Source organism: Tachysurus fulvidraco, chromosome 7 (genome assembly GCF_022655615.1).
Source record: "Tachysurus fulvidraco isolate hzauxx_2018 chromosome 7, HZAU_PFXX_2.0, whole genome shotgun sequence".
NCBI classification, from domain to species: Eukaryota; Metazoa; Chordata; class Actinopteri; order Siluriformes; family Bagridae; genus Tachysurus; species Tachysurus fulvidraco.
The window spans coordinates 24,247,104-24,262,054 of NC_062524.1; the positions used below are offsets into that span (position 1 = coordinate 24,247,104).

Consider the following 14,951-nt stretch of genomic DNA (forward strand, 5'->3'; position numbering starts at 1 on the left):
GATTCATCAGATTAAATAGATGGATAGAATGATTGGAACAGATTCTTTACAAATATCAACGACAAGAGGTTTGCTGTGGTGTCCAGACCAACTGACACCAAGCTAGCTCCTAGCTCCGCCCTCATTGTCTAGCGCCTCCATATCGTTCGGACAAACTGCTACCTCAATCACACTTCCAAAGTCTTTTTTTTTCAGCTGACAAATTTTTATAGTTTGAGAATATCACAACTAAAATGTCCGGTAAGGGGACAACAATCCAGAATATAAGGCAAACAAACGTATCTTCACACACACATGTAGATCAGTACATCCATCTTCTCCACCGTTACCGTCCTTGCTCCGGCTGGACCACCGCTGCAGGGGAAACAGCAAATATGTAGAGAATCTGCACTCATTTTTACTGCTTTAATCCATCAAACTCTAAGGACACATCGGTGCAGATTTAATATGCTTAATCAAATAAACCTTTATTTCATTGTACTGATTGAATATGCATGAAAGATGCATTCCAAGGAGGAACTTAACGATGAGCCAGGAGCCAAAACATTAAATAATTAATAACTAATATCTTGAACATATTAACAAGTAAATGGTAATACAGTCCTGTACTGAATTACTGGCTTTTACCTCCTGCTTTAACAGGCTATATAAACATAATATTTAAACAAAAAAATATTTTAACGTAGCGTGCCATTGACTCATTGCTGCAATATATTTTTTTCTATTGTTACTCGGCTGTATAACTGAAGTTTGCTTAAATTGGCATTGAACTGGTTCCAGGTCAGCAGAGTTGACATAGCAGGATAAGACTCATAGGATAGGATTCATAGGATTTGTAGGAAACGTTTTACAGAAATGATAAATGTATGTTTTGCTGATGTAATCATCCTACTGAAAAAAACTGGGGTCTGAATTGAAAGAGACAAACCACATGAGCAAACCTCACAATGTAAAGAAACTTTATTAAACAAGTTCAAAGAGTCAAAGAGGAAGCTGTGCTTTTCATTGCGAGGGTGCCAAAAGCCTGCTTTGAGGAAATAATGCAGTCAATAATTCATACTTTTGTTAAGTGTAAGGTTATTAGGCTACACACACACACAGACACAGACACAGACACAGACACAGACACACACACACACACACACACACACACACACACACACACACACACACACACACACACACACACACACTAACCTTAACACACAGCCAAGATAAATGAGCCAAAATCTATAAAACCCTCCATTTAAAAGGGAAATAAGGGAGTGTTAGTGTGAGGAAATCCTGACATGGCCGAACTTTCCACCGCTAACACAATACCCACAAAATCCTATTAAAATCCCATTGAAGCACTCAGGCTTCTCCGCCATTAATGAACACACATTATAAAAACTGGGGGAAAAAATTACATCAAAGCATTTTTTTTTTATAGTTGTGTTAAATTTTATTTGGTCTCATTAACTCTCTTCCATTTTTTTTTAAAGTTCCACAGGTTAACAACATTACAAGAGGCAAAACACATTTGAGCACAATTACATAAAAACATAGACTCTCTGAAACACTAAGTCGTAGAATGATTAGGCCCAGCCCAGTATGTCATTTCGCAAGTCACAAAGCCCATTGGAAGTCGAACGTATCCATAACAGGACGGAGGAACGACATGGAATCTCGTCCAGGTGCTAAAGAATAAAATATCAGCAAAAAGTCTAGTATTAAAAAGAAGGAATTAAAAAAGCAAAGTTTTCTCAGAAAAGACGAGCAAACATCCAAAAGACCTTGTGTTTTTTTTTTGTTTGTTTGTTTTATTCTTCCAAGTTCAATGAAATGAAGAAAAATATAAAGTAAAACAGACAAAGAATGTCGTCATCCAAAACGTCAGTCTGTACCTGACTACGGATGATCGTTTAGTTTGTAGAATAGGTTGATTTGTCCCTTTGCAGCACCCATACATCTCCACCACACACTCCAGTGACATAAAATACAATAAACAAAGCATCCTGATGAGGACTCTGTCTCTGGCCCATTAAAATATCTTAAATCCAGTGTCTTAAGGCCTTAATAAATACATCTATCTCTCTTTTTTATTAATTTTTTTTAAATCTCTCACAAGGAAGTTATGCACAGTACTAATTACTCTGTCAAAGCTGATTGTGCTTAGCACAAAACAGAATTTAGCCTATTTAGTGAGGAAGCAGGGAATGGAACAGCATTAGCACAGAGAATAAGCAAAAAAAAACAAAAAACAACCAAAACAATTACCCTAACGATGTTATTTCCATTGCTAATTACTACGTTTAAAACAACAGCCCAAGACACTCCTTCGACCGCAATAGCTTAGGTTACAAAGTTTCTTTGGCACAAAAATGATGCTAGTACATGATAACAGTGTCTTCTGAACAACAGCATATCATACTGATTTAAACCACCGCTGACAAATCGAGACGGAGAAAAATACTTGATGAGGAAACAGCAGTTCAAAAAAAAAAAAGAAAGAAAGAAAAAAAAAAAAAGGACAAGGTAGCGCTGATAAATGAGAACCTGCTAATGACGGCTCATATGACGGTTATGATGAATGGCTGCTGGGCTTTTGGGCTCAAGCGCAGCTGTTCTGTCTGACCTAGAGATCCTGACTAGCATTGGAGAGCAGCAATTTCAAAAACAGGTTCCCAAGCCCAGGTTGATCAACGTGAGAATTAGATATTACCGTTAAAACGAGCCCAGCAGATGGTGACTTTGGGGGGAAAAAGCTTGCAAAACTAAAAGGAGATTTATGCTAATGTTTTAGAGACCGCTGAAATAAAGCTAAAGGATTTTCACGATCCTGCAGATGTCTGGAGAGTCCTTGTATTATTTTTTTTATATCCGTGATTGGAAAGTGTGACCAAGGTGGTGGCCTGAGAAAACTATATACAGGTTTTCCTGAACTGAAAAATGTTTCTCTTTAGCATGCATCACTACAGGAAAGTAAAACTGGTTACATCATAAACTACATTGTTAGGGTCAATAGCTATGAAACCGCTTGATCATTGCCTGACATTCACCGTGTGAGGAAATCATAATCAGCTAGCAAAGTTTTAGACATCTTCAGGCAAACTGTGTTTGTTAGCTTGGCTCCTGTACAGCATGTTATTTACCAAGCTAATACTTAAAAAAAAATCAATAAAAACATTTCATCATTGTTTTGATTTCTTAAAGTTGAGGTGTCAAACCTGTTATAAACTTCATGAAGGAAAAAATATTTTAAAAAGTTGTTGTTTTTTTTACCTGAAACAGGCAAATAATATAAATTCAGAAACTTAAAACCTTGTATTTTAATCTCTGTTTATCAGTCATGCTAACTTCATTTGGTCTTCCTAGCTAACTACAGTTCATCATATTAGCATCTCGGCTAAATTATTTCAGTACTGGCCAAACTTTAATACAGTTACATTATCAATTATACTTTTAAACACAAGTAGAGATTAATGTTCGTGATTCTTGACCAGTTTTGTCCGATCTCTAGGTCAATGCAGTGATTAACAGTGAACAGTGACCTAGCTAGCATAATGGCTAATTACCTCAAAAAGCCTTACTTAGCATAAAACCTAGACATTTCAGGAACAATCTGTTTTTCTACAAGATGGTGAAACATTTCTAAAAAAAAAAATGGTGAAATACCAGGTATGAGTTTTAAGAAGAAGAAGATGATGATGGTGATATAGAATGTAGAATTAAGGCAGGACTTAAGGCAAGAGTTCAGATTTACAACGAAAGGAGCAAAGATATTATTGCTGGTGCTTCCTATAAAACTACAGAAACATACTGGTAGAGAATGCAGTCTAGATTTAATATTCCAGGCTTTTAATAATTTAATATAAACTTTTGTCTTGACAAATGACCACTATATGCGAATGACCACTAACTTTAGAAACGAAGACGATAAACCAAATATCAAAACTCTTTTCAATGACTCTCAACATCTTTGGTAGAGAAAAGGCCACGGTGTTATCCCTTGAAGAAACGGAAGGGTTAAAGTTAAAAAAGATGTATTTGAATAGGAACTTTTGTAGGGAATAATAATGTCTTTATACTCTGTTCTGATTGGTCAGAAGGTGTTGACTCATTAATATATCAGAAGCTAAATGGACAGCAGCAGTAACTATTTTAAAGCTCCTTATGAAGCTTTGTATGTATTTTTTGTATTTTTGGAAGGAGCTCCCAAACATGTAAAAGTATTTCTAAAGAATCTTTTCTAATTTAAAAACTCAATTACTGACCAAATGCATGTCATTTTAAGCAATATTTCAGCATTCGGCAATATTTTAAGCACATTTCAGAGTAAGGAAAATATCTGTTTTATCAGCCTCGTGGCGCTATCGCGGTACTAAAGAAGCATACGAGCTTGGGTTTATAAGGTTCATTTCCACCAGGGATGAAAAAAAAGTCAGAAGTAATCACTTTTTTAGTATTGTGAACACTTTTCATCTCTCTGAGACTATGTAGCCTTTGACGGCAAGCAGCCGTGTCAGTAAGTTAACGCTGATGGTGTGGGACTTGTGTGTGCCTGTACGGATACAATTTTTGTACAGTGAATGCACTTTTTCAAAGAGCAGTCGAAGACTCCAGAGATCCTTTGTCGTTCCGAACAGATTTTCCTCCAGACTCGGATGAAGGCTTTGCAATTCCGTGCTAAAATTGAACAGGGTCTGTTGTAGTACTGATGAATATATGGTGTCTTGGTGATTAAAGGGCCAATCTGAAACGTTTGTAATATGTCTGATATGTAGGAAATGTCATCATAAACCTGTCATATAGTTTGAATAGCAGGTTTAAGCCAAACCCCGTCATGCTGGGCTTGCAGAATTTTTTAGTACAGTACATGCACGTTATACACATAAGGGAGGTAGATGCCCTGCCTTATACATTGCTACACAGTTTGTTTGTTTTTCAGTAGTTTAAAAATACGTATAAAATAGATTTAGGCCACTGTCTCGTCACCATCATTGTGGTTTGAATTAAGAGAAGCGAGCCTTGCCAAAATAATACAGCTTTCTGTGATGTTCTCTGCTATCTCGTGCCATCTTAATCAAACATAAACCATGTGATTTAATCGCAATGGAAACCATGCTTCGGTGGCTTGTCCTGTAACTAAAGCCATGCCGGATAAAACGTATTAACCACGGATTTCTGGTTCAATTATCGGACCATGTCTTTACTGTGAATATTTTGTCTAAAGAGTTCAATATCTGGTGCTCAGAAAATAAAAAGTGAAGTTTTCTAAAATTTCAAGGATCCATTTTAAGGGAATTATCTTAGTATGCTAATGTAGATTTTGCTCCAGGCAGAAGTGAAGAGGTGATAGTGATAATATGAGCTGGCCTGAGCTTTCTTTTTCATTCTTTGGTACAGTATGTGTATGGAATAATCAGCAAGTTTGTCTTGTTCATCTCTGCAGATTGGAAGAGTTGCTCTAAGAATTTAGATCCTAGTAACTTTCCATAGGAAATCAACAGCTTGATTGTTTGTACAGACTATACTCCATGTGACGAGAGAAGCGGGATAAAAAAAAGCCGTCTCGAACTCAAGACAGACGTATTAGAATCAGATCATGTACAAATGCTAAAAACACGGCTCATGACAAAACTGTGAATTAAACCGATATTTGAAATCTGCTTGTTTCCGTAGCATAACTCTTACTTAGTCTTAGTTGAGACAACCAACAGACAAAGGCACTTAAAGTAATGCAATGCATATTAAATAAGTCATATTAAATAAGCTAATTAGGTAAGATGGATTATGCTCCAGGTTCTGGTAGAATCCTCAATCTGAAATGGTGACTGATGGTGATTTGAAGAAAATGAGCCACATCATAAAATTGGAAATATTATGAGCATCTTTTTTTTTTTTTTTTTTTTGTGAAGGCAATTTTTTTTTGCAATCAAACACTTGGGTAGTCTGAAGCTTTTCAAAGGAACCCAGACAACTCCAAAGCATGCAAAGCTGGGTGGTTTAAATGTGGACTGGTAAATGTGGGGCTTCCAGGAGAAGCTCAGAATACGTCATCTCTTTGTTTTGCTGGCGACTTGAAGGGACTAAGACCCAGAGTCTTTCTGGGGAAAACTTTCTCTTTGGCAACACCTATGGGCTTGTTGACCCCTGCCCAACCCAGGTCTAGGAATGGGGCATCAGCAGGGTTCAGTGGGGCGACCCTGAGAGAAAGGTTGGGACTCCCGTTGGTGGAACATGGTGCGGAGCGTGAAACAGGAAAAGGGGCAGAGAATGGATCAAAGGGTGAGGAAAGATCGGAGTTTATAGATGGGTCCGCCTTCAGACTGAACGGATCACAGTCAGGGGAAGGGAAGGGGTCACAATTCATGAAGGGGTTGGTCGGTGAGGGTCTGTACCCTAGTCTTGGACTTGTTGGGCTGCTGGTTGAAATGGCATGCCTTTGGCTACATTTCTCCATCCCACCAGCTGAAATAAAGCTCCAGGGATCTATCCGGGGTCTGTTAGGAGACGGACGAGGTCGCGGTATGATGTTTACCTCCAGGCGCCGCGTTTTAGGGCTCCAAAGACGAGGATCGGGGTAGAGAGCAAATGGGACCGGGGATTTCTCATCTGCTTCCATAGTATCTTGACATAATGGTAGATCCAACACTGAGGAAAATGAGAGAAAACATGAAAAAATTAAATGTTAGATAAATTCATATAATAAAAATAACATCTTAAAAACAGAAGCTTACCTAGTTGTGAGGAAAGTCCATGACTAGATCTTCTCCTTCTGTCTCCAGTCTGGTTCACACTCTCTGTCTCTCCATTAGCGATCCACTCAGCAGAGCTATGCTGGACAGTCTTTTGGCTTGTCCTGTCCCTCTCTCTGGGATTTGGAGGAGGTGGGGTCAAAGGTAATGGTTTATTCTCTGTGGGCTTCAGTGGGTCAACAAGAAGTTCTTGCGGCAGAGAATCTGTACTAAACGTGATAAGGTCAGCGACCAAAGCGGGATCCGTGGGTAAGTCCACCACAGCCAGCATGGGCTGTTCTCGGACTAACTCCAGAGCAGGAACATTAGTTCTATGGGCTGTTCGTGGAGGGGGTGTTGGTGGGTGCTGAGGTTCCAGATGCCGTCCCAGAGCCACAGAAGCGAGAAGAGCAGCCCCGCTGAGCAAGGCGCGGTGAGTGATTTTAGTATGAGGTGGAATACTGGAGCGACAGTCTAGGTTTGGTGAACTACGAGGGGACAAATATCCCTCTTCACTCCCAGAGTCCTCTTCTGGAAGAGCTGTCCATGAAGGTTCCTTAACCAGGTTAGAGCCTAGAACAAGTAGTCAAAAAAGTGAGAAAACCAAGGATGGTCTCAAACCAAATTAATATGTACAGTTCAGTGTATACAGAATACCATTTTGGCTCGGTTCAGGTGTGGTGGGTCGGTACTCCTCAAAGTCATCTTTGGAGTCTCCATTTTCATTGCTGTCCAAAGCCAACAGCCGAGCTCTCATAGACAGACTAAGAGACACACAGAGAGATATCAGTGGCCGAACCAAACAAAGTTGTTCACTTGGGTCAAAGGTGATCTGGAGTGGTTGAGCAGAATATGCTAGAAAACTAGCGTCTATGTAAACGTCTCTTCGTTCGCAGGTGTTTTCTGAATGAAAACATTTCTAACATCCCGTATATCATAGCGACCGAGTCATCCGTCTTCGCTAACAATCTCCAAAGTCTCCCTTGGTATACTCCGGTTCGTTTAATCGAAAGTGTCTCGTTACGACGTCTAATAACCTAAAACAATCAGATACTTTGCCTTTAAGTCTTAATTAAGGTTTTGATTCTTAAATGCTTCTGTTTAGTGTTTAAGTGGATGAAGAAAACATCAGAAGACCTAAAAGAGGAAGATTTTTACCTTTTGTGCAGAGAGAAGAAGTGTTAAAATACCAGATAGTAATAATGTAATAGAATATAAAATAATTTACACATAGGGGGAAAACATAAATAAGGAAGCAATAAGGTTTATGCACATACAGGCGATCTCTATAGGGTTTCTTCACAGTTTTGTCGCAATAATAATTCCGATTGTTCTACCTACAGATTATTTGAATAAAATTGTTTTTTGTTTTTTTTTTTACCTTTACTTTCTGGGCTTTTTTTTTAACTTTGTATGGCAGCACTCAGACCTAGGAACATGCTTAATACCTAAACTTCTCCATCATGTCCGTTCCGTTGTTCATTTATTCATTCATTCATTCATTTTCTACCGCTTATCCGAACTTCTCGGGTCACGGGGAGCCTGTGCCTATCTCAGGCGTCATCGGGCATCGAGGCAGGATACACCCTGGACGGAGTGCCAACCCATCACAGGGCACACACACTCTCTTATTCACACACACACACCATGGACAATTTTCCAGAGATGCCAATCAACCTACCATGCATGTCTTTGGACAGGGGGAGGAAACCGGAGTACCCGGAGGAAACCCCCTAGGCACGGGGAGAACATGCAAACTCCACACACACAAGGCGGAGGTGGGAATCGAACCCCCAACCCTGGTGGTGTGAGGTGAACGTGCTAACCACTATGCCACCGTGCCCCCTCGTTCCGTTGTTACGCATTGTAAATATTGTTTACCGGATAGTATGAACGTGACCGAATATATAACGTGAATACTGCATAAAATGTATAAAACAACATGCATTAAGGGAAAGATGAGAAGTATCTTCAGATATCTGAATGAAAAATTGTAAATAATTGTGTGGGTTGTATATTTTATAGCATAATTCTTTTCCATTATGTTAAAGGATGGCAATGTTTTGCTGTCGCTCTGTCTTTCTTTCCTTATTTATGCTTGTCTGTGTGTGTGTGTGTGTGTGTGTGTGTGTGTGTGTGTGTGTGTGTGTGTGTGTGTGTGTGTGTGTGTGTGTGTAAGCAAGTACCCGCTCTCCTGCGGACTCAGGCGCTGAACTTTAGGGCTCTTGGGGCTTTTAGGGCTTTGAGGGCTCCAGTGAGGAGAAAGTTTCCTTTCACCGTTAGCCTTCAGAGGAAGAGATTCCAGCGGCCACACCGAGCTCCACTTACTTTCGCTGGGGCTCACTGCACGATCGACAGGCAGAGAAGGGATTTACATTCAAATCATTTATAAAAAAAAAAAGTGTCTCTTATACTCGGTATGTGCATGTACAGTATGTTTTCAGTACACATGAACTCATGATGCTTGGAGTAACATAATGGCAGAACAATTATCGTTTACGGTGTTTAAAATATTGATTGCCTCAGAAGTTTTATAGAAATCACAAAGGGCCTTTTTACACCTGGTCACTTCATGTGTTGTCTCTGATCCCATAGCTATCTGATTTGTTAAAACTGTTCCGTTTACATCGGGCCACATAAATGCGTCTCGGCGAATCGGATATCGATCCGATCTTTCTACTCCCGCCCAAAATGCAAATATATTTTACCTCATTTCCGGGCTAATTGAAATGGAGCACGCTTTGGTGTGTGCGGTTGCTACAAAAAACAGCATTTACTGTTTGCTGCGTTTTCGCTGGGGGCAGCAGTGCATTTTAAGTCCCAACGAGACGCCTGGGTGAAAGATCGGAGCCAACGCTGGTGGGAAAACATATTTGTTTCTGGCGCGATGCACGACTCGCGAGTCACCTGCGAGTGACGTACTTCCGTTTGGGAGGAGTATAGCGCTGACGTATGTGGCTTAAACAACCACATGCATTTACACCTGTCCAGTTTCATCTGAAACGCGTCCCAGACCACCTCCTGAAGGGGTTTGAGCGATCGGATTTATATCCGTCTCGAAACCGTTTCGGAGGGCATTTAGACCTGGTCTTTTTACCATCGGATAGCTATCTGATCACAGAAAACACATGAAGTGACCAGGTGTAAAAAGCCCCAAAATGTGTCTTGCTTTATTTCTCCTTGTACATGTTTTAGCTATAAAAGGAGCCGCTTACGTTGGATGGCACGGAAACGTGGGCCGATGGAAGGAGAACCCAAATCTGGAGAATTCCGTCTCTTCTCCAAACCAGGAGAAGCCTGAACTGTGATTTTGTGGATAAAGTCTGAAGGATAAAACACATTTGATGTTATTTTGTATACCACAAGTTGGTTGGTTCGTTTTCCTTGAAACTATAAATGTACGATCAAATGTACAATTTCTGTGAAGTAAGGAAATCTTAAAGTTTTTTTTTGTCAGTTTTCGTTTAAAATCTAATGTAAAACTACATTAATGGAAGAGATTAAAGAGCAGAATCACATCATAAGCTCATACACAGTCCCTTTTTCTCAGAAAGTCTTAGCAATAACACACTGCTTCCTGTTTTGTATGCAGCAATCGTCACGTAGCAATAATAACATGCCCTGAAACAAATACTATTGTCACCTGTGTGTGTGTGTGTGTGTGTGTGTGTGTGTGTGTGTGTGTGTGTGTGTGTGTGTGTGTGTGTGTGTGTGCGTGGTTGCATAACCCTTATCTGGTTACTGCCTTTACCTTGTGGCATGCTGATTTTCTCCCCGTTCTTTAATTTCAGCTTGTGCTTCTTGAAGGTTCCTTTGCGCTTCTTGACTTTGGGTTTCTCCTGGTTTTGGTTTACATGCAGAATGAGGAGTGAGAGCTCCCTCTCAAACACATCCTGCTCCCATTGAGCCAACTGCTGCTCTCGCAGACGCAGAAACTCCTCGTGAGATTTCTGTTCCAGTGCGGCGCGCTTCAGCTCCTCTTCACGACACCGCAGCTCCTGTACGAAACACATGATGTACGTTACACTTCACTTCTTTGTTATTACATGAGATACTTATAGAGCTGAACAGAAGATTTAGTTCGCAGTACATATCTTATATGCGACGTAGAAGACTTTTTCAGTTATACACACACACACACACACACACACACCTTTTCCTTAGCACGCAGCTCATCAAACATGCCCTGGATCTCCAGTCTCCAGTCGTCCTGCAGAGAGTGGAAGGAGTCTTGAGGCATCTCTTCCATCACCTGCTGCTCCAGAGCACACAGCTGGGCCAAGATGGAGGCAAAGCTGGGTCTGTGGTGGGGGTCCTGATCCCAACACGCTGATACACACACAAAAAATTTATTATAATCATGGATGGATGGATGGATGGATGGATGAAATGGATGGATGGGTGAAATAAATGGATAGGACAATAGATGATGAGTGGATGTGTTCCAGTGCTTAACAACTTTACTAAGAGAGTGGGTGGGTGAGTGGAGGGATAGAAAGACGGACTACTAGAGAGACGGGTGAAAAGAGGTAGATGAATGAATGGATAAAAGGAACAGGTAGATGGATGCATTGCGTCAAACCTGGTGGAATCATCTGACGTATCTGTTCATAAATTGATGGAATTTTGAGAAATAGATATGTGAATGAATGGATACCAGAAAAGGTCTTTAAGATGGATGGATGGATGGATGGATGGATGGATGGATGCATTAGATAGAGAGAATAATATATAGTCAACGTAGGTGTGTTGAATGGCACTGTTTCATATCCGCATAAATATGAAGATGGATAACAGATACATTTTGGATGGATGGATGGATGGATGGATGGACTGATGGACATCTGTGTCTAAATGTATGGATAAAGACATGAACTATTTAGAATGAAGGATTGTGGATGGACGAGATGGATGAGATGGATGGACGGGTGGAAGGACAGATGGATGGCTATGAGTAAATGAATGGATGGAGACATGAAGGTGCAGTACATATAAAAGAGGACTGTGTTGATCGATAGTTACGTACTTGAAGAGACTGAAGTGATGGATGAATGGATGGATGGATGAATGAATAAATGAATGGATGAATGGATAAAAGACGTTACCTGACATGAGTTGGGCGAAGGGTTCAGGGCAGGTGGAGGGGATGGGCAGAGTCAGTTTATTTACTGCCACACCGTAGGCCACAGCCAGACCATCGATCCCTCTGTACGGAGCCTCGCCTGTGAGTAACTCCCATAATAAAACCCCATAGCTATAGAGAGAGAGAGAGAGAGAGAGAGAGAGAGAGAGAGAGAGAGAGAGAGAGAGAGAGAGACTATTCAAATCGTTCCAACCCAAACTCCAACATACAGACACAGTATGAAGCAAACTTTACAGGATGCCACAGACCCACACAGAACCTTCCGGCAAAACACACACACACACACACACACACACACACACACAGTACAGCATATAGACACATACACACTTGACACAGCTGTTCAGAAAAAGAACATCAGCATCCTCCGTGTCTTGGCTCCCACGCACCTACAATTACAAACCCTGCAAGAGCGTTTTCTCTTTTAAATACTCTTCCTCAGAGAGAGAGACTCGCCCACGGTGGCTTTATATAGCCCGCTAATTACAGCATGCGCGCACACGCAGCACAACATAGCTTTCTCTGCCCCGCAGCTCCTAAACACTATAATCTTAGGAGTATATTAAGACGCCTTTAAAGTCTGAGAAGAAAGAAAAGAACTTTTTTTTTTTTTTTAAACGTTGTGATTCCACGGCGGGTTTTCGGGCCTGCCGTTGCAGAGAGGACGGATACCGTTATATGCGGTTACAAAAAAAGGCATGACGAGAAAGGTGTGAATTTTACAGCGGAAGATACGGTCTAATCAGTTATCTAGTAGTCTTGTGGTTTAATAAACAGCCCCAGGAAGTATTGGTAATAAGTCCCAGATCTGTGCACAGCTCAGGCTCACAAAGTTCATGCAGAAAATCACAGGCTGAGCCACGTTGTACGGACAAACAGAAAACATCTCAACCGTTTTTAGCTTCGCGAGCGTTTCTGATTTCCGTCCTCTTACTTACGAGTCGAGCATGCGATTCAAATGGTAGTTTCCTACTTCTCCACCACTGCACGCTAAGCAGACTTCTATACTAATACAGCTAGCGTACGCTCTAGAAGTATGAAAGATTGCACGCGGGCTAGTATTAAAAAAAAAAAAAGGGTCGGTAGGTAGGTCTATATTAAGTTTCAATGTAAAAAAAAAAAGTTTCGGTGATGGCGATTACGTAGGTATGACTTTAAACTGACTGGGTCTTCAACCCGTGCCTTCGGGCGGTGTGGTGGCGCAACTGGTTAAGGCTCTGGGTTGTTGATTGGAGGATCAGGGTTCAAGGCCCAGCACAGCCAATCTGCCACTATTGGGCCCTTGAGCAAGGCCCTCAACCCTCCCTGCTCCAGGGGTGCTGTATCATAGCTGCCCCTGCACTCTGACCCCAACCTCCCCAGTGTGATGTAATGTATATGTGGCGATATTAAAGGCTTCTATGCCCATTCTATTCTATTCCATCATTGCAAACCTTATTTTGATGCTAGACACAGTTTTTCCAGAACTTCGTGCCAAGTTAAAGCGGTGTCGAGCTGTTTTAATGAATTTTTTTAGATGTATTATGGTGCCCGAACCCGTTAATATTATTTTATTGCTTTTGTATTACTTGTTTGAAGAGTTAAAAAAAAAAAACAAGGTCGGTCTTTGTTAAGTTGAAGACATAAAAAAATGGATACATGCATACAGTATGTATACCCCTGTGCTGAATATTGTTTAAGATTGCACATGACCGTTTACCAAAAGAAAAAGGGAACTCTTATTATGAAGTCCCCGGAAGTGTTGTCGTGGTTGTTGTTTTTTTTTTTTTCCGAGTTCCGTAACTCTGGTCCAAATTGCGACTTCATTCTTCCAACCTCCGTATGGTTTTCCTTCATCAAAGGTTGGTGGTACTCTGTAGTTGCTAACCATCCTCTGCTACCAATGTTACACAAAAATGCACATTACAGTAGTTCAACGATAAGCCGTTTATTTAGCCTTCCAGAACAACATCTTAACGCAAATTTACAACCGGCAAGTCGGTCGGACGGGTTACGGCATGACGAGAATATTTTTAAGGATGGCCTAATAGAGTATGACTGCATGACTGTATATACTGTACTATACATTTACATTTCTGGCACTTAGCAGACACCTGATGTCCATTTTATCTCATTTCCATTTATACAACTGAGCAATTGAGGGTTAAGGGCCTTGTTTAGGGGCCCAGCAGTGGCAGCTTGATGAACCTGGGACTCGATCTCGCGACCTACTGATCAGTAGTCTAACGCCTTAACCACTAGGTGACCGCATGCCTGTATACGCAGTCGAATATCCTCTACAAACATGACTGTCTTCCGTCATGTTCATCCTTTCATACAAAAAAAAACCCTGGTCTGAATTTGTAAATTCATTACACGTGTCAGATCCCAGGGCTGTCGATTAAAAAGCGGCAGTGTAAACACGAGGATTACAGCTAATACGCATAAAGCTGGCTAGTTTAAAAGTTATTTCCACTCCGACTTCACGCGTGAAAATGCCACGAGGGGTTGGATGATTTTTTTTTTTTTTCCGGATTTTGAGATACTAAATAAATTCCAGCTTTCTTATATACTGTAATGCACGTTGATGTGCACTGGATTTACACGACAGCTCCTGGTGTGACGTTATCCTGTCGAGCTGATGTTATTGTTGCCATGGTGACGTTTTATTCAGGTGTACGGGTTACAGTACGGTACACTGCGTCTTAAATGGGCATGAACCGCAGAAAAGAACTGACCTCTCTCACCAGACATTCCACACCTCTCTTCAGTGATAAAGAATAGTGTGTGTGTGTGTGTGTGTGTGTGTGTGTGTGTGTGTGTGTGTGTGTGTGTGTGTGTGTGTGTGTGTGTGTAAGAGCCTGACAGTCGTTCCTGCCTGAGTGGTTAGCCTTGTAATTGGCGGTAGGGATGCGCCCTTGAGGACAGAGGTGTCTATTGTTTGGAAATGTGTGTGTGGTTGCAGTGTTGAGGTTACGTCCTTTTACATACTATTGTGACTCTGTGTGTGTGTGTGTGTGTGTGTGTGTGTGTGTGTGTGTGTGTGTGTGTGTGTGTGTGGCTCCCTTTCGCCTCCCAGTCTCTAAACCTGGATAAGAGCCGTATTGTTT

The 14,951-nt window shown here is 41.1% G+C and overlaps 1 protein-coding gene across 1 annotated transcript in view; it reads right to left on the minus strand.

Moving 5' to 3' along the window:
* Positions 1-1,781: 1,781 nt before the first annotated feature.
* Positions 1,782-14,951, minus strand: part of LOC113635472 (mitogen-activated protein kinase kinase kinase 11) — a 33,674-nt gene continuing 20,504 nt past the window's right edge. Inside the window, exons 3-10 of the mRNA XM_027134935.2 lie at positions 11,825-11,973; positions 10,873-11,048; positions 10,471-10,717; positions 9,935-10,042; positions 8,906-9,062; positions 7,377-7,483; positions 6,723-7,292; positions 1,782-6,636 (exon numbers count right to left, since the gene is read on the minus strand). Of these exons, the coding sequence (XP_026990736.1) occupies positions 6,029-6,636; positions 6,723-7,292; positions 7,377-7,483; positions 8,906-9,062; positions 9,935-10,042; positions 10,471-10,717; positions 10,873-11,048; positions 11,825-11,973 (2,122 nt within the window). The 3' untranslated portion in view covers positions 1,782-6,028. The remainder of the gene's footprint in view (positions 6,637-6,722; positions 7,293-7,376; positions 7,484-8,905; positions 9,063-9,934; positions 10,043-10,470; positions 10,718-10,872; positions 11,049-11,824; positions 11,974-14,951) is intronic.